The 24,258-nt window shown below is 35.9% G+C and overlaps 1 protein-coding gene across 2 annotated transcripts in view; it reads right to left on the minus strand.

Annotated features, from left to right (window-relative positions):
• The window catches only part of sip3 (septin interacting protein 3), a 224,242-nt gene that overhangs the window by 158,646 nt on the left and 41,338 nt on the right, over positions 1-24,258 (minus strand). For both annotated transcript variants that reach the window (XM_090368846.1, XM_090368847.1), the window contains exons 4-5: positions 13,540-13,588; positions 390-493 (exon numbers count right to left, since the gene is read on the minus strand). In XM_090368846.1, coding sequence (XP_090224972.1) covers positions 390-493; positions 13,540-13,588 — 153 coding nt within the window. The remainder of the gene's footprint in view (positions 1-389; positions 494-13,539; positions 13,589-24,258) is intronic.

A 24,258-nucleotide genomic window follows, 5' to 3' on the forward strand; every position in this document is an offset into this window, starting at 1 on the left:
TACTTAAGGATGTGTCATTTTAGCAACAGTACACTGTTGAGAAAGGAGACAGCTGTCTCCGAAAGCTTCGGATTTTCGGTATTTTAACGATTTTAGCATTGTTAGTTTTTAACTGTTTTAACCGATTTTATTTCTTTTAGTACTTATTGTAATAGTCCAGTTTACTGTATCATCTTACTTTATTTTATTAAATATTTAATTACTTGGCTGGTGTTTGAGTATTAACTTTCTTGAACATTGTGTGTATTTGTTTTATATTTGGTTATTATATTCAAAAGCCAACTCGAGATCTATTCTAAGGCCTTTCTAAGGACATGCTTAAGACTTCTTTCTAAAGAATAATTGTGTAATATCTACTTTATTTGCCTTATTACTTTAAAAAATATTACCTCAAAACCAAATACAAGCTGAACTGATGGTCCCTTCATCAAGGTGCTATGATATGCATGACTAACAAAAACATAGTCCAGTGTTCCAAGAAGAATAAGTAAAGCTATAAAATAAAAAGAAGCATTAAATATTTACTTTTATCACAGGCCTAATGATTAAGGATAACAATTGATAATTGCTCAATTTTATCTACTAAACAAGCAAATTGGGAATTTTTTTTTTCCTCGCCTTGAAGTTCAGGAATTTTGCAAGCTTTTCCCTTCTTAGGCCATAGTAGTAAAGTTTTCAACCCTGAAAATTTATATGATAAACAGAATACATGAAACTCATTTTCGTTAAACTCACAATAATGAACTTTTTCATTTTAATGAATTGTTTTTAGGAAGAACCTGCAGAATTTTACTCTTAATAATGAACATTTCAGATTTTATGAACATAAAAATTAAGCATCTTTACTTCGGCAACATAATAAGGAGATTGCACTCTGGGTCTCAAAGAAGTAGAGAGACTTGCATATCAGTGTAACAAGCTTTGGTATAAAATAGTTCCTGATACACATTGCAAGAGATTCCATTTTTAAGCTTTGCTTTAGGCACTAAGATTCCTTACTATGGCACATTTCCAATACTCCATTGCTAGTCAGCACTAAGAGAAAGACAAAAAATGCATTTTACTCGAGTATCATTGTTGCATTTGATACTCACAGTTAATGTACAAATGTTTTTTTAAGAGAATTAAATCCATTTAAACAATGGCCGACAAGCAAAAACAGGGAGGTTTTCCTTCAGAATAAGATGTGAAATCCTTCCATCCTGGAAGGATTTCACATCTCATTCTGCATATATGCTTACAACTATGTAAGCATATATGCTGATTTTATTACTACTAGTGCCAATGACCTCCATCAGACCAGAAATTCAAGAAACCCCCTTTTTTTATGCCGTAAATTTCACAAACACATGCTACTGAGACACCTTTTCTAATTTCCTCAATTAGCACTAATTTCTGTGCCACATTTAAGTTCACACGCTTTCTTTTAACTCCTCCATCACTTAATGCCATTTTAAATTGTAAGGATTGCAAAATTATTTAATAAATAAAGTCACAATTCAGAAATCACAGAAACACTCTGTATACAACCTGACCACACAATAGCTTGAGGCAGACTGAGACCGAAACAAAGCGAGTCAGTAGACCCGAGTGTCCAAGTCACGTTCAGCTTGTAAATCACCACCTGCTCTTATCTGTTATCTGGGAAAACAGCTATTTGAACACATTTTCAGAAAGAATAAAAAACAATTTCCTGAATTTGATTAAAAAATAAAAGTAGGTAATTATCAAAATAATGGAAATAGATAATTATAATTTTTAATTAAAAATAACACTGGTTTTGTATAACCTAAAAAAAAAATATGGTTGAGATTAATATGTACATTACTGTATTATTATTTGTCCAGTCCGTTAAATCCGAAATTAAAATTTTGCTTTTATACACTTAAAATTTGCATAAAATGTAATAAATAAAAATAATAAAACACACCATGTTTAAAAGGTATTTTCTCATTTATAAAAACAGGTTTTTTGAAATTACCAAAATAGATACTAATAGTGTTCTTTCACACCTTTCGCCCCCCCCCCCGCCCCTTTTTAACTCAGAATCAGTTACATGGTGTTAATTCAATTCCAACAATATTTAGGCAACTCGGGCTTTATCTACTCTGTCTACAAAGGCAGCTATTAGGCTGAAATGCCTAACAGCTTCCTTTAAAAATAAATAATTAACAAACTACACTGGTCAGCAAAAAAATTTTTTTTTCCATTCCTATTAAAATTCAGGGTGATTCTTGTAGATTTGACATCCTTCTTCCAGTCACATAGCTCCCTGAGGAGCTATGAGGAGCTGTTGTGGCCACCAACAAATTCCTCCAACTGCGTCAATCATGTGCTATACGAGTGGCATGTAAACTTAATTTGCTCGTGACCCCCCTGTATTAAATATAAAATTAACGCGACCCCTCAATGTAAACCCCGAGGTAGGATGACCAGATTTTTAGAGAAGTAAAATGGCATTTTATAAATTATGTAGTAGAAAATTTTATTCGAGTACACAGAAAGGAATAAAAAAAATTTTTCCATTTTAATTTGCACATTAAAAATTGTTTAATATTTTAATTGAATACAGCAAAAACAACAAATCAAATTCTTATTCTTCAATTAAGATTACAAAACAATAAAAAATGAACAATTACAAACTAAAAAATTAATGAGGACAAGCCTGGATAACCGATAATATTTGGTCCATATTTAGCGCAATGTTTGAAATTACTAATCTCATGTCATCTTCTGAATCAAGTCTAGGACATTGTTTTGCTATTATAGCTGTTAATTTTGAGAAATCAACCTCACATAAATATGTAGACCAGAAATGTAGCAATGTTTGTATTCACCAATTTCAATAATTCTGGATACTCGTCTTGAAGAGAATGCCAAAAATTTTCCCAAGTAGTCTTGAAAAGAACACGTAATGCTTCGTCAGATGACTGGTCGATAAGATCTTCCTTTTGCTGAATGGTTCAGCAAACAAATAATTTTTGGACATGAAGAAATATCGAAAACAAAGGAATCGCAAATCCAATACAACTTTTTTTTTGAAGATACATTAAATCATTTGGAAAAGTCCATAATTAGCATTGTTAGGTGGGTGGCAATGATATCTCTAAATTGCAAAATGTCAATATTATAACAAAATCAAAAAAGCATGGGAACATTTCAGTATTATTATGCTCAAATTCAGTTTCCCAAAGATTAAGCTTCCCTTTGAAAGTTTCTATTTTATCACTGAGCATTAATATATTTGTTCCCTGTCCTTGAAAATTTAAATTAAGTTTTTCAAATATATCAGCAAGGGAACTAAGTTTTCCAAGCCATTTTTGATTTGTAAACTATTGAGCAAAGTTTTTTTTTTTTTTTTGTTAGTTCTTGGCGCATCAGCTTCTGTGGCCATAATGCACCTCCCAAAGTTTTTGCATTTTACTCTGATCCAAGCCAGAGGTGGGATTCGAACCCACGATCTTTGGGTTGCCAGGCAGGCACTTTACCCACCTGGCTAGCCCAGTCGGCATTGAGCAAGGTTCTGATTTTTATCTGATAAAAACAAAATGTGATGTTTGAGGTCAAAAAGACATTGCAACACTTTACCACTGGACAACCACCCCACTTTCGTATATAAAAGAAACGTTTCATCCCATTTCATTACAGTGAAAGCATTGTGAAAAGTCCTACTACTTTTTAATTTTTAAAAAGCTTCTACTTTTTAATAAAGTTGATCACACTTATTGCATCTTTCAAAACTTCATGCAAATCAGTTTGCATTTCCTTTGCTACTACTTCTCTATGTACTGTAGAATGCAATGATTGAAAACTATATTTGGAGCAATTTCCTTTACTTTGCCTTTTAAATCTTTATTTTATCATGTTAATGTAACAGCACCATCAGTACAAATCGCAAAGCAGTTGTTCCACTTTAGACAATATTTGGTTGAAAAAAAATATTTATAACATCAAAAATCTCGCCCATTGTTCTTCCTTCCAAAGCTTTGCAAAATAGAAAATTCTCCAAAATATCTCCCTCGCAGCAGTATCTGACATATACAATAAGTTGAGCAAGGTTTTAAATATCTGTGAATTCATCTAACTGTATTGCAAAAATTGAACTTTCTCTCAATCGATTTAATAAATTGGATTTATGTTGCTTGCAATAACTGTGTCTCTGGATAGAGGAATGGTATTTAAATCGTTGCTGTACTTTTCTCCATGCATAATTGAAATCATTTTTATTGCAGCAGGGAGAACAAGGGATTCGGCAATAGTATGTGATTTCAAATTTTTTCCTATAAAATATGAAACTTCCAACAATGCTCTAAAACCTTTACAAGGAACTGCAATGTTTCTTCATGAAAAATTTCACAAGTTGTATGGCATTGGCATGTTTTTTGACCAAGGATTCCATTATCTCTGGATGTTTCGTATGTAAATCTCTTTTTAATTTAATAGGTTTTATGCTTTCATTAGCCAGTTTTTCATAACATATCATGCACGCAGGACGTTGCTCATCATCAACAATGCTGTAAGTAAAGCCGTAAATTCTTCTTGATATTTTCTATTCTTTTTAATTCCTTTTGAGTTGGAATATGATGGCTCTCTACCAGAAATTGGTGGTTGCATTAACTTGAAATAACGTTAGAGTCCAAATTTTTGCATGATACATTTCTTACCCTTTCAGCTTCTGATGTATCTGTAGCAACATTATTGTTGTCACTCCTCGACCATTTTGTTCTGATTACCCAATTGTCCATGGTAAAATATATAAAAATGTATATATTTTTTCTTCTTAAAATCACGGATAATATAAAAAGTAGCAGAAGATTGAAAAACACATCCAAGTTGACATGAAAGCACCGGATTACGAAGAAGAATAAAACGTGCATGCAACAGACTTGCTATTTACTGCCACCGCATATTCGCTCCTCTGGCCTTTAGGCAATTACAGAAATTTTTGCTGTAGGAAGCACAAATTAAGAGCTAGAGGGATTACGGTTCAGCAATTGAGTAGTACTGAGAAGTATTAATACATACTGAGAAGTCACACTAGTCAGGCGCTTTCTGTGTGTCCATAGCCAGTGAGCAAATTAAGCCATATTATCCACAAAGACAATAAGTAAGAAAGCCACCTGCATCACACATGAAACCACCCTAAAAAATAGAGTGGCAATAGGGTTAATTCGTATCTCAGACTTCGTTCGAATAGTAAGGTCTCTACACCTACAGTATCGAAAAAGTAAATTTCAACAACAGGTTTTTTGTCTTTGGTGTACACAAAAACTAAATTTTATTTAAAAATTAGCCAAGACCCCTTTAATTTATCCGTAACCCCCTCTCGGGGTCGCGCCCCATAGTTTGTGCACCACTGTGCTATACAAGCAGCATCACAAAATGTCAGGCCCAAAAGTTTGCTGATCCCCTCCTTCCACCTAGTTGCATGTCTTCCTCTGCACCTCGATTTTTCCTTCCATTATGTTCTTCAACAGAAAGTTTCCCCTCCTTACTACATTTCAAAAAATTTACGTTTTCTTCTGTTGATGCTATGAAGAAGTTTAGACCTGCCAATTTTATATGATACCCACTCATTTGTTCTTCAATCAAAGTAAGAAATACAGAGTATTCTCCTGTAATACCACATTTCAAATGCCTCAATTTTCTTCCTGTCAACTCTCGTTATATTCTATCCTTCACATCCATAAGTGGCAACTGGAAAAATTAATGAATCAATGATTCTGTTTCATCTTTAGGGGCAGATCTTGATCTCTCTCTCTCTCTCTCTCTCTCTCTCTCTCTCTCTCTCTCTCTCTCTCTCTCCACAATTTTGTCAGATCAGTGACCAACATTTTAACAATTCCCTGTAGTCTCTTTACATCATTTGAGAAGTCACCATTTTTATTTATTCTTAACCCTAAGTAATCAAATTCATCAACTTCCTAGACATCTTGCCCATTAACTTTCACTTTACTGGAACCGTGATTATCACCAGTCATGATAACTTTAGTTTTAACACATTCAGAAACAATCCTTTTTATTCACTTGCTTCACATATTCTCCTCAGTTTCTTTAAGATGATCCTTGGAATTGCAAATTAGCACAGTATCATCTGCATAACGAAGGTTGATTATCTTCAGTCCTCCAATTTCGATGCCAGTCTCTAAATCTTCCAAAGCTTCAAGCATATCTTCAGCATAAAGATTAAAAAGGTGAGGTGACAAAATACGGCCCTGCCTGACACCATCACCGATTTTGAAAAAGTCTGTGTTTCCCATGTTTGGTTCTCATGGTATCTTCCTGTTCCTGGTACAGTAGCTTAATCAGCTGAATTATGTTAATTGGGAATCCTATAATAGTCATCGTTTCCCATAGGTTCTCAGGTTGAACACAATCAAATGCTTTTGAATAATCTATAAAACACAAAACGACGGGAACATTGAATTCTTTGCATTTTTCAATAATCAGTTCATAGACTTAAGATTTGATCTCAGGTTCCTGTGCCACTTTTGAAACGTGCTTGCTCTTCTGGCATTTCTTCAAGTTTCCTTGAAATTCTGTTTAATATGATTTTAAGAAGAATCTTGCTAGTGTGAGAAATTAGGCTAATAGTCCCCTTTTTGGTGAGGGAATGAAAATTGATTTCTTCCAATCTGATGGCCACTGTCCATTTCCCAAATCTTTACGTCAATTCCAAGTGACTTGCCACACGTCAATTCTCTGATAGCCTTTTCGACTTCTTTCTTCAATTGAACTGGTTCACGATCACACTCTTGAAAATGGAGTGGCAGATTATTAGTGTCAGCAGGTTCTCTGAAGAGCTGTTCACAGTATTTTCCTTTTCCTTTAATTACATTCTCCTCTATTAAAATTTTGACCTTGGAGTCCTTAATAACATTAAATTTTAGATGGTACTGTTGTCTTAAAGACTTAATAATATTATATATCTTCTTACTGTTAGCATTAGTAGAGGCATATGATGCAAGAAAGCAAGCTTATGCAGCATCAGCCAAAATAAAAAAAAAAAAAACCTGCTCCCATTTCACCCCTCCGTTAGTTCCAAATATCTGTCCAGCTCAGCCTTACATTTATTTAGGTTATCAACTTCCACAATAAAGGATGGAAGTCTGTTCCACCAAACAACTACCCGCTGGCTAAAGGCAAACTTCTGCACATCTTTCCTACATCTATCTTTCCTCAATTTGAATTTATGCCCTCTCAGGTGATTATTCTGAGCAAGAGAAAGAATCCCATCAGCATTGATCATGCTCAAACCATTCAAGGCTTTATACACCTCAATCATATCACCTCGCAGGTGCCTAATTTGCAAAATTTAAGCCTTTCTTCGTAAGAGCAACCCTTTGTTCCATTCACTAATCTTGTTGCCCTTGCCTGTACTCGTTCCAACAGCTCTACATCCTTCTTAAAATGAGGCCTCCAGATCTGTATACAGTATTCAAGGTGTGGCCTTGAGTACTGTATACAGGTCTGACCATTGCCTTATACAATGGGATAATCACCTCCTTACCCCTGCTAGAAAAATTCCTGTATATCATTGACAAGACACTATGAGCTACTCTTGCAGATCATCTGCACTGCTCAGAAAACTTCATATCTCCCTGCACAATTACCCCAGGTCCTTTTTGTTTTCTACCACTGCCAGTGTAGTACCACAGAGTTGATACGTCACTCTGGGGTTACTGCTTTCCATATGTAGTACTTTACATTTGTCAATGTTAAACTTCATTTGCCACCTCTCAGCCCATCTGCTCAACTTTTCTAGATCCTGTTAAAGCACTGTACTGTCATTAGTGTCCTTAACAACCCTGCCAACCTTTGTATCGTCTGCAAACTTGGACATTAAGCTTGATATACCATCATCAATAATATTTATAAATACAAACACAACAATGGACCCAACACTGAACCCTGAGGGACTCCACTAATAACATTAGTCCAAGATGAGCAGTGTCCAATGATTACCACTCTGTCTTCTCCCACTCAACCATCCCTTTATCCATAGCAGCAATTTGCCTACAATGCCACACTGCTCCAATTTGTGCAGCAGTCTTCCATGTGCAACAGTATCAAAAGTCTTTCTAAGATCCAAATATATGATATCAAAGCTATTCCCTGCATCCAGTTCCTTTGTGACCACATCATAGTATCCAATCAAATTGGTCAGGCAAGACTTTACCTTAACAAAACCATGCTGTGTCCGAGCTATAACTGAAGTCTTCTCTAGATGATCCTGCAGTGCTTCTTTAAGCAGTACCTCCATTAATTTTCCTGGAACAGGAAGTTAAACTAACAGGTCTATAATTACTTGTGTTGCCCTTTGATCCTTCTTTGTGAATTTGGGTCACATTTGCACATCTCCAGTCCATGGGTACTTCCCCCGAGTCCAAAGAAGCTCTCATAATTATGACTAAGGGTTTGCTTACATCCCTTGCTGCCTCCTTTAATATAACTGGATAGATCCCGTCCACATCGGGTGCCTTTTTTATGTTTATCCTCAACAATTTCTCCTCCACTTCCCTCTCAGTTATTACAAAATCATCTAGCTCACTGCTAGAGTTTAACTCACCTCTGGCATTCTCCTCCCTCAATAACTCCTCATGGGTGAATGTAGATGCAAAATACTCATTTAGTTTGTTAGCCACCTGAGCAGGATCATCAACAGTTGAACCATCGATATCCAGTGGACCAATCTGATTCATCCGTTTCCTTCTAGAGTTTACATAGGTAAAGAACTCTTTTCTGTTTTTCTTTGCATCCTTTGCCAAGGATTTCTCATAATCTACCATTGCCTGCCTAATCTCCTTTGTGACTTGGTTACAGACCAGCTTATATCTATCATAGGCTTCCATGTCACCCATTAATTTATATGTATCCCATGCATTTTTCTTCTCTGCCATATGTCTCATTAGTTCATCTGACATCCATTTAGGCCTAAACCTTGAACAATATTTCTTAGTTGGTATGTAAAGCCTAGTAGCTTCCAAGATAAATTCTTTGAATGCTTCCCATTTTGAATTTGCTGTTGGTAACATCATCAGTTGGTCCCACTGTATAGAATTTAAATACTGTCTCAATCCACCGTAGTCGCCTTTATGAAAGCAAAAGCCCTTCCCTTTACCCCTGATGGTAGTTACCTCTTTGAGTAAATCCCACTTCAGCACACTGTGATCACTGCCACCTAGTGGTTCCTTTATCTGCAGATTCTTAATGCATGAAGAATCACTACTGATAATCACATCAAAAGTATTACTCTCTCTAATTGCCTCCCAAACATGCTGATGTAGAAAACAATCATCCAATAAATCCACAAAAGCCTTGCTAGTGTGTGAGTGACCAACCCACAAATTCCAGTCAATATCTGGGAAATTAAAATTCCCCATTATAAGACTCTAATTTACTGGCCCACTAATTCCCTGTACAGTTTCTTATTCTACTCATCAGCGTCATTAGGCCTATAACACACTCCTACTCTCAATTTTGATCTCCCAATGCTTATATCACACCAAACTGATTCGACACTGCACTGTCCAGCGATGTAGACTGGCTTCACTTCCTTGGATTTTGTGTGTTTCTTAACTAATAGCATAACCCCTTCCTCCCTTTCTATCCTGTCTATCCTTCCTGTACACATTGCACTTCCCAAATTCCAGTTCTGCATTCCTTATATATGTGTGACACCACGTCTCTGATATCCCAACAATATCGGCCTTTGATGTTCTGAGCAATACCGCATATTCATCCAATTTATTTACCAAACTCCTAGCATTGGTGTTCATGCAAGTATACATGCACCTGTTCCATTCTTAGCTACCCTAACACAACCCATGTGTTTACTTGTACTGCAATTGCTCCCAGCAGTCTCTGAAATACCCTGCATCTTGTTTTCCAGGTTGTTTAGTTTGATGTGGTATCCAATGTCTTTACACTCTCAATTGATATAATCCTGTTTGTCCTGGCTTAAACAGCTTCTGATGACTTTGCTCAGTTCCTGATATTCTTTATTTCCATGTACACCCTGGGCTTTTGCAATTGTTCTCTCCATAACAAGTTTAAAAGTGATTTCTGTAGTCCATGGCTTCCTGATCTTTAACCTCTCTCTAATGTATCCATTTGCTGAATCCTTAATAATGCTTTCTGTATTTTCCCACATTTCCTCAGGTAGCATATAGTCATCTAGTTCTAACAGAGCTTGAAAATCATTGCCTGTTTCAAGTTTATAATCATCTTGAATATTTTCTACATCCAAATGTCTAGGGAAACCCGTATTCATAATCTTTTTCAGCTTCAGCATGACATGGAGCAGCTGATGATCACTGCCACAATCTGCTCCAGGAAGTGTCTCTGCTGTGATTGTACTGGAACACCACCTTTGCTGAATAAGGATGTAATCAATCTGATTCCATGTTTTATGATCAGGAGATTTCCATGTGTAGAGTCTTCTCAGATGTTGATGAAAGCAGGTGTCACATATGACAAGACTGTTCAAATGACAAAATTCAGTTAAACTTTCTCCCCATTCCTTTCTATTGCCAAGACCAAACCTACCACATTCCAGACTAGAAGAAACTGCCTTGCCTACTTTTGCATTGAAATCACCTATGAGTATAAAAAAACACATCCTTTTTAGGACCAGATAAAGCATTACTTGGAGATTTTCATAATAAACATCCTGATATGATCAATATATAAAAGAGCTGCAATGGCTCAATGAATCCTACATTATCAATAATTGAAAATATATAAGAGATTACCTCAATTCAGCTACGTAGGATGTCTTCAATATAACTCTCTCCCAATGTATTAGACTAAAACCTAACTACCACAGACTTAAAAAAATGATTTTAATGTATTCCTCACTCATAGCCCACAAAATATCCGACATCCCAGGATTGTAGATGAAGGCCCAACCTGACCCTATAACATATCAAACCCCCATAGAACCTCGAGTGACAGAAGACATTATGTCAATTGCATTACAGCATAAGAAAAAACTGAATAATAAAATTTTAAAATTTATAAAACCGCGAAGATGAGAAAACTAATTTCCGAATGATTTCCTTCCCTTAAGTGGACTAAGCTTTTTGACTACCGTCTTGTTCACAGCTTGGAAAATGATGTGAGGTATGCGCAAGCTAAGTCACTTATAAGAGCTTATTTGTTTTGCCGCATGCATGTAAATGACCACGAATCGAAAATGAGGAAAGGCCGTCGAACGTTAATAGAATTTCCATGTAACCTCATTTCAAAGGTTTCAGCAATTGATAGTTTAGTGTAGTTGTGCTGGACATTTAAAATTTTCGCTTTGTTAAACAGTAATGTATGACAGGTCTTCGGAAATTAGTTTTATCTCATCTTCGCGATTTTGTAAATTTTATTATTCAATTTATTCTTATGTTATAATGCAATTGACAATGTCTTCTGTCACTCAAGGTTCTATGGGGGTTTGATACATTCCAGGGTCGGGTTTGGGCCTTCATCTACAATCCTGAGATGTCGGACCTTTCGTGGGTTATGAGTGAGGAGTACACTAAAACTGTTTATTTAAGTCAGTGGTAGTTAGATTTTAGTTGAATACATTTGGAGACATCCTACATAGCTGAATTGAGGCAATCTCATATATTTTCAAATAATAAACATCCATATCATCATCTGTGGATGTTGATGTCGGAGCATATGCAACTAAGATTTGATGTTGCTGAATTCAAATATGGCAACTATATTACTGTAATACCAATATTAAGGGAAAGGGATTAAAGTGAAAAACTAAGTTTCTAGTAAAAAAGATTTTATACATTTTAAGAAAATGCTACATACAGTACTAAATATTAAACAATGGGACTATTAAACTTATTCTATTTACAAAAATGTTTGTCATTTTTTGCCTTTTATAATCATCCACTGGTGTCTCCTGTATGAGATTCCAAAGTCTGCCAACACATTCAGACTCCATTTTCCCTGGTATCTTTTTTCCATTTGAGAAATATCTTGGTGAAACCTTTCACCGTGTTCATCAGAGACTGCTTCCAAGTTTTCAGGTAAAAAAATTCTAAATGGGAAGTTAGAAAATGAAGCCTTAATGATAGGTCTTCATTTTCAGTCATTAACTTACAATATCTGAAAACTGAGGGTGATCAGAACTTTAAGTACATATGAGTTTTTGAACATATTTCCTACAAGGATCTGTGGCCGACCGGGCTAGCCGAGTGGGTAAAGTACCTGCCCGGCAACCCAAAGGTCGCGGGTTCGATTCCCGCCTCGGGCTTGGATCAAAGTACTGCAAAAACCTTGGAAGGTGCAATATGGCCACAGAAGCCGATGCGCCAATAACTACCAAATCAAAAAAAAAAAAAAACAAGGATCTGTTGAAATTAATTCAGAGAGGAAATTGATACTGACAAGTGTTATTCAAACTTAATTATTTCAACTGAAATTAATTATTGCACAATTAGAAAAAATTCAAGATTGAGTTAAACCTAATTATATGCATGTGTTGATTGGTATATGTCATGAACAGTTATTGATAGTACGTTCGCTTTACTATCACGAGCTTTCTTCCAATTGATAATGCTCTTTGGCTTCACAACACTGATGCATTGTCTGTAATCAAACTATTAACATATGCTTGCTTCACATTTCATGCAATGAGCACTCCTGTTAGTGACAGGCTAGCATCTAATCAAAATGTTCACTGAAGCAAGCAGTTTTTAAATTTGCATTTACTTGCCGACAGGTCTGAAGGGAGTCTTAATTTTCAAAAATTAATTAAAAGTACATGTTTCTAATATAGTACATGGATTTTTTTACAGTTGTGTCCATAAAAGATTAAAATTAAAGGTAGCAACAAAAAATTGAACAATTTTGAATTATTTTTTTGCTGATTTTTCAAATATTTGTATGCACAGAGGAATTTCAAATTTTTCAATAACTGGTTACAGGGTAAACAAGGATTGCTACTACTCCATATCTTTTAATACACTGCCACATGTTGCACATTATCATGAGTGATACTTTTCATTCATACTCATTACACATGCACATTTTTTCTCTTGGAGAGATTTGTATTTTCGGTGGCAATTTTGGTGTATGAACTACTATGAACAGATTGCGTCACTTTGCATGGCCTTCATCATCACATTATTACTGTACAAATGTGTTCCAAAACTGATTTACATGCTTCATGAACAGAAAATCAGAAAATAACTCATGGGACAACCCTTTCCCTTATAACTAAGATTGGTTATTTAAAGCCTGTACTGAAGAGAACTTGATCTGACACTTCTCCCAATGAATGGCAAGCAACTCACTCAATATATTCTCAAGAAGTGTCAACATGCTAAAATCAAAGTAGATGTGCTATATCTTATGTGCCACAAGAAGAAATAAAAATTTAAAGTATGTTGGAATACTTAGTGTCTGCTCAGATTCAAATAAATAAATAAACAGTGCAAGCTTAAAATATTTTTAATATACATTTAATTCTTTTTAAAAAAGTACCCTAAAAGTTAAAAACTAGAATTACAAATAAAGTATACTTACAGAGCACCCTGATATGAAACAACCATGATATTATTGGACTTCTTTCCATCTAACACATAATGAAAAAAATCTAAATTAATTATTTTCAAAAATTCAAACTTATACTGTATTTTAAGTTACAACAAGTAGTTATATTCTAAGTATATCAACTTGTTGGCATTTCAGTACCCCACACTTTAAATTTACAAGCTTCAATATCTGCTGTACCAGCAAACAATATATGAAACACTTCTTTAGTTGTGAAAAGAATCTGTATTTTGTTATATACCTACAAATTAAAAAAGTAAAGGCAAAAGAACATTATTATGAATGCAAGGATCAACAATTTTAGTAACAACACCACCGCAATGTTAGGTTAAGTATAATTTAGATAATTTAATAAATACCTTACATTTCGGAGCTGTGTGATTCCTTCCATCTGAGGTAAAAACATATGAACATAACATCTAAAAAATTATATTACTAATTACAATAACTACATTTTAGAGCAGTGTCAATAACAACACAGTGCACAGAAGCTAACTGGGGAAATTCCTAGACGATTTTCTCTCTGCAGGGTTCCTTGATTGGATTAGCCTGATGATGAAGCCTTTTTCCATTGCTAACCATTTAGACAATGAGGACAGAAGACCTATGCAAATTCAGTGCAAGACAGGTGTATGCAAGAGTTCAGTGCAAAACAGTCCTATGCATGACATAATTAGTTGAAAGCATCGAATTAGTTTGGTATGACAATTTGTTGAATTATAGGTGGTGAATTTGGTATACTGAAAAGCAAGACAGAAATGCAAACTTTTACTAAAGTGCCATTGTTTCACCACAAATGGTGAAAAACTGGGTCATTTTTAATCTCTAGGGATACCAGGATCTAAAGCAACCTCTATCTCTCTCTCTCTCACAAGAATAATTAAATAAATTGATTTAATAAAAAAATTTAAAGCAGTATTAAATAAGCATAAAGAATTTTAATTAAAGTTGTTTTCAAACAGATTTAATTAAAAGTAATTTTGTTTTATAATTTTTATATAAATGCACTAAAATGAAAAAAAAAAAGAAATCTGACTGGGTTTGATAGTTCATGGGTGATCAAAACTTAATAAAAAAATAATAATAATAAATAAATAAATAAAAGTTCCTAACATTCTGCCTGACAGGCTGGTTATTTGATTGCAAGTAATATTTAAAACTCAAACATTATTCTCAATTTAGTACTTTCCCATAAATTACATTGATCAATAGTTAAAATGTTTCAATAAAATTAGTCAATTTTGACTAATATTAATGTGATAAATATGACAGTCAAAAGGATTACTGGCTCTAGTTTTGATGACAGTGATCAAAAAAAGTGATGACGATAGAGATGAAAAATGCACTGAAAGTGATTTGTCAGTTTCAGTGTATTTTTCCATGATTTTTGGGGACATTTGGCCTTAAGGTACAGTTTGTGTGGCAACACTACAGCCATTGGTGCTGACTGATTGAAATAGACCTCTTTAGTCTATTTCTTGTCTAGATGCATGTCAGTTTGAGCTAGGTATCTGTCCCTGCTACACTTGTTTTTGACTGAGTAAAAACTTAAAATTTAGCATGCCGCATAAGTGTGTAAATAGTGCAGATAATTTTTTGTTATGTTTGTGATGAAGTGAAATTTACATCACAGAAGCATGTCATTACTATGATAATAAAAAAAGCACAACTGTTATTTTGGCTGCAAGGTGGTTGTTGTTATTTGGTTTTTAGGAGCATTAGCAACTAAGGCCATATTTCTTCGGGGATATGCGGTGGTCATTCCCTGACCTTTCCGCACCCTCCGTATTTTGGTGATCACAGGCTCGAACCCTGGTCTAATCAAGAAGTGTGTGCTACGCACTGCTGCTCCTGTCCACCTGGCTACAGAGGTGCCGCTGCAAGGTTAGAAACCAAGACAAAAGTTAGATGTCTCATATTTGCTGCAATACTTGTGCTTCTAATCTATACAGCTGGTTAAATCACAAAGATCACTCAATGCCTTTTGCCATGCTTAAGATATGAAGAGAGCCTTTGGATCATATAATGAACTGTTATTTTTGTATGGTACCACCTCTTCAGCAGGGATTTCCAAGAAGAAAAAAAGTGGACTTTAAGCTATCCGAATACACCAGCTATTCAACCAGTACCCCATGGAGAAGCACTTCCCATCTGTGAACCACTAGCTGAATATGTTATAGAATCTGCTGAATCACCAAGATGAATCACCTGAACTCTCCTCATCAACAGATCCTCATTTTATTTCCAATTTCCCCTCTGCAGAGCCATACAAAATTACACAAAAATGAATTAAATGATCTTATCAGAAACTTTGATTTAACAAAAAATAAGATAGAACTTTTAGGCTCAACTGCTTTGGTTTGGTTTTGATATGGCACATGGATGACTAAGGCCATGACGCACCAAGTCCAGTTCAAGACTGCAACAGTGGAATATCCTTCAAGATAATGTTAAAGTGTCTGTATACTGGTGCTGCCAAAAGGATTTAATCCAGTTTTTTTTTTTTTTTTTTTTTTTTTTTAATGGAAAATAACCTTCTTGCCTGCACTGACATCAGTGGTTTAATGGACTCACTTAATATTGACCACAACCCTCAAGACTGGAGACTCTTCACAGATTCTTCAAAATTGAGTTTAAAAGGATTGCGACTAAATAATGGCAACATACTACCATCAATTCCAATAGATCATGCAGTTCATATGAAAGAATCATATGACAACATGAAGCTTCTTATTGAATCCATCAAGTATAATGAGTACCAATGGCAGATTTTCTGACTTAAGTTATTGCTATCTTGTTAGGAATGTAGCAGGATATCAAAATTTTGCTGTTTTCATTGCAAATGGGGCAGAAGAGCAGTCTTGTCATTACACAAAAAAGACTGCCTTTCAAGGCAATCAATCAATCCAGGGATCAAAAAAAATGTCCATTAGAGTCCACTAGTTGAGCCAAGCAACACTGTGTTACATAAAATTGAGACATGAAACAGTTTAAGGCCATGAATCAAGGTGCACCAGCTTTCAAATACCTCAAGGAAAAATTTCCAAGACTTTCCAAGAAATTTTCAAAATAATATCTTCTGGGCCATGTTCTTTGGTCCAGAAGACAGCAGACCTTCAAGGATGAACACTTTGACCAGGTCCTCTATGGTGATGAGAAGGTAGCATGGGGTGCTTTCAAAATAGTAGCAACAAACTTTCTGGGAAACAACAAAGCAGATAACTATAAACAGCTTATGAGAAACCTTCTGTCATCATACCATAAATTAGACTGCAACATGTCATTAAAAATACACTTTCTGCATTCCCATTTGGATTTTTTCCAGGATGACTGTGGTGCATTAAGTGATGAGCATGGTGAGAGATTCCATCAGGGCATCTCAGTGATGGAGAAGCAATACCAAGGCAAATGGAACTCTGCAATGCTATCTGACTATTGCTGGACTGTGACAAGTGATGCCCCAAATTTGGAGTATAAACGACAGGCAAAGAAGAAGTGTAAAATATGAATCAAGTTTTTTTTTTTTTTCCAATAACTAAAAGTGTATCAATTCTTATTATTTTAAACTGTTTGTAGAGTTTTTTATAATATAAAATGTTTTTCAATGTAAGATATGTTAAAACAGTATGGTGGATGTTGTTTTATTTATCCCATTTTAGGCCTACACAGCATATTTTTAGAATATAAGGCATAGCAGGTATTTTCAAAACAAGAGCAAAATAATTTTTTTTTTAATGAAGATTTCTCAACTCTGCACATGCAAAACAATACAGAAAAAATACTTTTATCAAAAGATTTCAGATTAGCCCAATAGCATTGGTCAACAAATTTTTGAAAATTTGTTGACCAGTGCTATTTACATTATTTATTTCTTATTTATTATATCAAGACTCCATAGTCAAGCAGTCATCAGTGGGAGTGCAGTAGCACACTGCTCTCAGTAGACCAGGGTTCAAGCCCCTGACTGCTAAATACAGTCGATCTGCCAACCCTGCAATTTACTGGAATATGTTTATTCCAGTAAAAATAATGATATCTAATATTTATAATGTGATATTGAGATGCATTGTATGCAATTGGGTGTAACTTACTGGCATGTGAAATCACTGAGACACCTGGAGAATCATTTTGGATACTTTTCAATGGAGATGTCTTGAATTGTTAACAGAGAAAAAAAAAAAATTAAGTCAACAGGATAAAATTTAAATCAATGTGACCAAAAAAACTTAGGGATGGTAACATGCAGCAATGATGACTAGTGAGTGAGTCATCTAGCTGAATGACTGCGAGTCATATTTTAATGACTCAAGTCATTGAAACAGAGCTATAACCACTTACCTATCTTTTCACTGATATACCAGTGCATTGATTATAAAAAAGCAGAATAACCAAGTACAACTATATACATCATTCCAAGCATCAAAATCTATGAAAAAATCCAATTTGATTTGGCAGGACCACATCTTGCTCAAAGAAAATGCTAAAGCACTGAGGATTATTGAAATAGAACTGTATTTAGACAGTCCCCTTTTGTTAAGACATGATGATCCAGTAATTCAGGAGAATGAAAACAAAATCATTTATCCTGGGCTTTTCAGATTAGCCCAAAGCAGATTTTATGACTTCAGTTCAGAGAGAATTTTCTCAAAAGAGGTACAGATGATTACTTACTGAGAAGCAATGGATCAACAGAAATCATGTTTCCTATATCAAATTAAAATAAAATTTTAAATCTGGTTTTTTTTTTAATGTATTTTATGGCATCTTAAGATATTTTCAGATGTTTCATTTTTCTACAGTGCCCCACCACACACCAAAAAAAAAAAAAAAAAAAAAAAAAAACATGAAGACCAGATCTCTCCTTATAAATACTTATCTGGATTCCCAAGGGCATTACAAACAGTATTCCAGCTTTGAGCGGTTGGTTAGATTGGATTTTAATGGTGCATCAGCTTCTGAGGCCATAGTGCACTACACACTTTAGGTGCAAAGCTCAAAGAACAGTCCATACCTGAAAGTATATAGAGGTTAGTGGCAATGATGGGTTGTTGAAGTGGGATTTATTGGTGCAAGGGCTGCTATGGCCAAAATGCGCCCGGCAATGATGGGAGTAGTTAGTGTATTACCAAATGATCATCCTAAATAATCCAAATTATTTCACAGATTTTGATCAGCTTGCAGAATGAATATAATGCACCAAGAAATGCTGTTTTAATTATCTATTCATCTAACTGTTTTAGAAACAACTAAAATAAGCTGAATTTTCATTGCTAAAACAATCTTTGAATACCACAGAAAAAAGAAAACTGACTTAAATTAGTAAACATGTTATATGGGCACCCTTCCATAAACATTGCACATTGTATTGTGCACTGTAAGGGGAATGTCTGGCATTCCCCTCACAGATGCAACAACAAAGACATGCCAGAATTTTGTGGGTTTGCCTGTGTAGCAGTACATTGGAATATATAACAGTTGAGAACTTTCAACATGAATGGTAACTGGATGTCACATCTGTAACCCATGCAACTGTAATTCATCTGAACCTCCCTAAATCCATTGTGGTAAGTGCTACTAAAAGGTAAACTGCTGACGATATTTCAATGAAAAATGTCCGGATTTCCTCACAAACACATGGAACATATTTGATGAACCATAAAGATAGTCCATGCCTTGTGAATGACATCTGCAGAAAACATTGTGGAGGAGGTCCAGGAGGCCACAGGAACAACCATCAGTAAGTCAACCATCCTGGGGAGCTTCAGTGCTTTGAGTTCAGTGGTATGGAACCTGCACATACAGTAAGCCTAAGCCCAGTATCGTGGTTACCAATGATAAAGAGCATTTGGAGTGGTGTCATTTCCAAAGTTTATAGACAGGGATAGAGGGCACTGTGGGGTGACAGATCTTCTACACAGAATTTCACTCTTTAAATATGCATTTGAGTGCAGTGAGTCCCTGGAGACTGCTTCCTTTTGGGGTGTACTGGCTCGGCCATGAAGTTTGGTGAAGATGTTCGAAGATATAGGTCTGTTTCTGCTAGCATGCAATTAGTCTTTTGGTGGTAGCACACAAAACCATGAAGTCAATGACCTACTTGGATGTTTTAGACACTTATATCAAACAGTATTACTGAAATGTATGCTGTCAGTATCTGCATGACAATGCAAAGTACTTTTTTTTTTTTTTTATGAGAACCCCAAACACGAGAGGTATTAGAACCTATAGTACTTAGTACCGTGCTTGGGTTGGAGGTTGAGAAGACGAAAGAAGATATTTGTTGACATTGGACTTGAACTTCTGTAGATTGTAATTTTCAGGAAATACGTATGAAGGAAGGTTGTTCCAGAAAACGGCAGTTGAATGAATAAATGAGGAAGATGAAAAGTTGGTTCTGTGGATTTGAAGTTGGACAGTAAATGGATGTTGGCTGGTGGCGGCACGTGTTCGGACTGTTTTGAAAGAGAGAGCGGGAATTATAGAAGCCAATTCAGAAGAACAGTGCCCATGGAAGTATCTGTAGAAGAGGCATGCAGCAGAAACAGTACGTCTATGAGAAAGCGAGTGGAGAGACTCTGTTAGAGATGAATCATTAATTAACCTAACTGCCCTCTTCTGAATGGAATCAAGAAGCCTGAGAGAGGTTTTGGGGGTACCACCCCAGATGTGGGAACAATATTCCATGGCAGGGCGGATTTGCGATTTATACAGAGTGAGCAGCTGTTTGGAAGAAAAGTAACGCCGAGAGCGAAAGAGAAAACCAAGTTTTTTAGATGCAGAGGAAGCAATATTTGTAATGTGCTTGTGCCAAGAGAGATTAGAAGTCAGGGTAATCCCCAAAAGAGATATATCATTTTGCCTAGAAATCGGAGTGTCACTAAAGATAAGCATAGGAGCAGAAGAATCCTTTTTGCAAGATATAAGACAAGACTGAGTTTTAGAAGGGTTGAAATCAACTAAGTTGTCTTTGCCCCACTGGAGAATTACCTGAAGATCGGCATTTAAGGAATTGGCAGCAGATTTTCGAGAACTTGAAGCTGATTGAGCAGGACAAGGTTTCTCAAAATGGAAAGTTGAATGCAATGTGCTATCATCGGCAAAACTATGGATAGGATTTCCAGTCAATCAGGAAACACAATCAAAAGCCTTTGAGATGTCAAGAGCAACTACTTGTGTTTCACCGAACCTTTCCATTGAATTAGTCCATAAATGGGTAACATAAGCCAGAATATCACCAGTGGATCGACACTGACGGAATCCATACTGGCGATCGTTGATCAGACGGAAGGTTTCTAGGCAGTTTAAGAGTTGGCGGTTAATTGATTTCTCCATTACTTTAGAAAGAGTAGAAGTAATTGCAATGGGACGATAATTGGATGGGAGGGATTTGTCACCCTTTTTAGGAACTGGCTGGATATGAGCAAATTTCCAAGCAGAAGGAAAAACACCTTTGGAATAAGAAAGTGAAAAAAGGCGGCAAAGAATAGGAGTAAGTTCAGGAGCACAGGTTTTAAGAACAAGTGGAGAAATACCATCAGGACCTGGAGCTTTCTTAGCATCAAGATTCATCAAAATCCTTCTGATATCCTTTTGACGGAAGACCACAGGAGGCATTGAATGGAGCGTGTTAGGAATGGTGGGAGGTGTTTTACCAAGTTCATTAATACATGAGCTGGAAGAAAAATGGGATGCTAGCAGGTCAGCTTTATCCTTGGCTGAAGTGACAACAGAACCATCTGGTTTGGACAGAGGTGGGAGCAGAGATGGGCAAAAGTTGCGGCCAATAGCTTTGTCAAGAGACCAGAATGCTCGGCTACCATTAGGGCAAGAAGCAAGTTTTCTACTCTTAGCCTGTTCAAACTCTAGTTTGGACTGATTAATAACTGCTTTACAATTGTTGCGAGCTTTGGTGTAGGCAGAAAATGAAACTGAAGAATTAGAAACAAGCCAATTACGATAGGCAACATTATTCTCTTGGACAGCCTTAGCACATTTATTGGAAAACCAAGGTTTAGATAAAGGAAGAGATTTTAAAGTGGAGTGTGGGATAAAGGATTCCATTCCTGCAAGAATAATTTCACTGACACGATCTGAGCAAACGTTGACATCAGAAGTTTTGAAACAGTAATCAGACCAAGGAAAAGAAGAAAAGAAGTCTCGCGGGTCATCCCATTTTGCATTCTTGTAATGCCAAACAATACGAGGTTGGGAATAGCCATGAGATAAAGGTTCCATTGGAGAAGAGACAATCACCAAGTTGTGATCTGAAGTGCCTAAAGGAACTCTCACTTCGACCTTGTACTTAGAAGGGTTGTTTGTGAGAAAAAGATCAAGCGTATTGGCTGTATGATTAGGATTGTCCGGTATTCTTGTAGGTAAATGAACAATCTGTGCTAGGTCATTAGTAATTGCAAAAGCCTCAGCATCTCTGCTGGGTCGGTGTGACTAGAAAATGGAAGCCAGCTGGAGTTGTGAACGTTAAAATCACCAAGGAAAATTACCTCACTGTTAGGAAAGTTAGACTGGAGAAAGTCAAGTTGCAAAGAGAGGAAGTCAAAGAGCTCCAAGTGATTAGGGGAGTTAGGAGAACGGTAGAGACAACAGATGAATTTGACACAATGAGGTAGAGAGATTTTAAGCCAGAGAAGATCAAAGAGAGGAGATTCCAAATTGCCAAGTCTCTGACAGGGAATATCAGAACGGACATACCTTACTGTAAGGGTTTACAAGACTGGTTTCTAGGCAATGATACCAAAAAATTTAATTAACCAGCTCTCAGCATAGATCTCAACCCCATCAAACAACTATTGGACAAAGAGGGCAACAGATTCAGCTGCAGCCATAACAGCCTTCTTCCAAAATGATTCTGTTAGTTATGAGAAATGGTGAGGGCAAGTCCCCACAAGCCAGTGAATAATGGCAGAGAGGAGAGGGGGGTCCTTTCTTTAGAATAGAATCCTTTTGTAGAATAGATGTGCAAAAATTTGCCTTTAGCCAGCAGGTTGATTGCTGGAACAAACTTCCATCTGTCATTGTGGAAGTTGACAGCTTAAATAAATTCAAGGCAGAACTAAACAAACATTTGGAGAGGATGGATGGGTGAAATGGGTAGGTAAGGTTTGTTTTTTTTTTGATAGAAAGTGTGCCCAGGAGGGTGTGTTTTTGCAAACTGTGGACATATATACATACTAGGTTTTTGAAATAAATGCTTTTTTGCAATGTGTGTGTGTGTGTGTGTGTGTGTGTGTGTGTGTGTGTGTGTGTGCACACACACAAAATACTTTTTGTGTGAGAACACAATAGTAGTGTAGTCTTTTATAACATAATAGTAGGCTGACCATAATTCCTTGAGGCCAAAACGGGACAGGGAGAACAAATGTTGTTCGGAAAGAGCAGGAAAAAAATATTCAACAAAATGTTTTCAGGTCAACGTGGAGAGGGGACTGCACATCAAGTTCACACGAAGAATATTTTTCGGATGAACGTATTTTGCGTAACAAATTTTGGTCTTTTAAGATCTTGTCGTAAAACTTATTACAATCACACTCCATATTACAATTTTTCTTTATAATTAACATGGCTTTCAAGGTTTCAACACTTAATCTGGATTTCTCCTTCGGCCACATGCTATTCATTATAGAAAATGTTCTCTCCACGGAAGCTGTACTTCCAGGTAGGCAAAGAACGAATTCCACAACATTGCTAAAATCCTGAAAAGCTAGACATTTTTCATACATTTTAGAAAATATTTGAACCCATCTATCAGGTATAGAAATGTTTTCTTTATTCCATATGTCCAACTATAAGTGCCCACTGATCAAATAGGTGAGTTTCATCTGCTCTTAATCTTGTAATAAGCTCCTCGTTCAAACTGTCCTGTATTTCTTTCCATTCAGATACCTTTCTCAGTAATACCAATTTAAATTTTTCAGTATTTCCCCAAGCTGCATTTCCACTTGTTTACATATTCTAAGCTGGTTTCATAAAAGTTATTAACTACTCCAAAAAACGTGACCTCACTAATTTCACTTCTGTCTGTTAACATTTTTAGTTTATTTTTAACATCTGTTGTTATAAAAAGGTTGTTTTTTCTGGCTTCCAATATGTTTGTAAGATTTTCAATATGCATAGCTACTTCTGCAGCTGAAATATTATCTTTTTCAATAAAACTAATATATGTTTGGAATGTTGAAACTTGATCTCTTGCTAATGACAGGTGCCTCCGTAGCCAGGTGGGAAGGAGCAGCAGTGCGTAGCACACGCTTCTTGATTAGACCGGGGTTCGAGCCTGTCACCACCAAATACGGAGGATGCGAGAAGGTCAGGGAATGGCTATCGCATATTCCCGGAGCAATATGACCTTAGTTGCTAATGCTCCTAAAAACCAAAACAAACAAAACAAAGCTAATGACAACTATAATTTCAAACAGGGTTCTTCAAATAATTTTCAACAGGGCATTTCTATTGAGGAAAAAAATATAAATGAAGTCTGTCAAACATGCTTAAAATTCTGTCAATTGATGGGCCTATGAACAAAAATCTTGTATTTCCATGTTACAAAATTTTGCATAATTGTCTCCTGCAAATTCTCAAGTTTTTAAGCTCTTTGACTGACTGTATATAAAAAAGTATTTTTATATTTTAATGGCAAAACAATCAATATCAATTGGTGGACAGTTGACAGCACACTGG

The sequence above is a fragment of the Mastigoproctus giganteus genome, chromosome 2 (genome assembly GCF_048544385.1).
Source record: "Mastigoproctus giganteus isolate SK-2022 chromosome 2, ASM4854438v1, whole genome shotgun sequence".
NCBI classification, from domain to species: Eukaryota; Metazoa; Arthropoda; class Arachnida; order Uropygi; family Thelyphonidae; genus Mastigoproctus; species Mastigoproctus giganteus.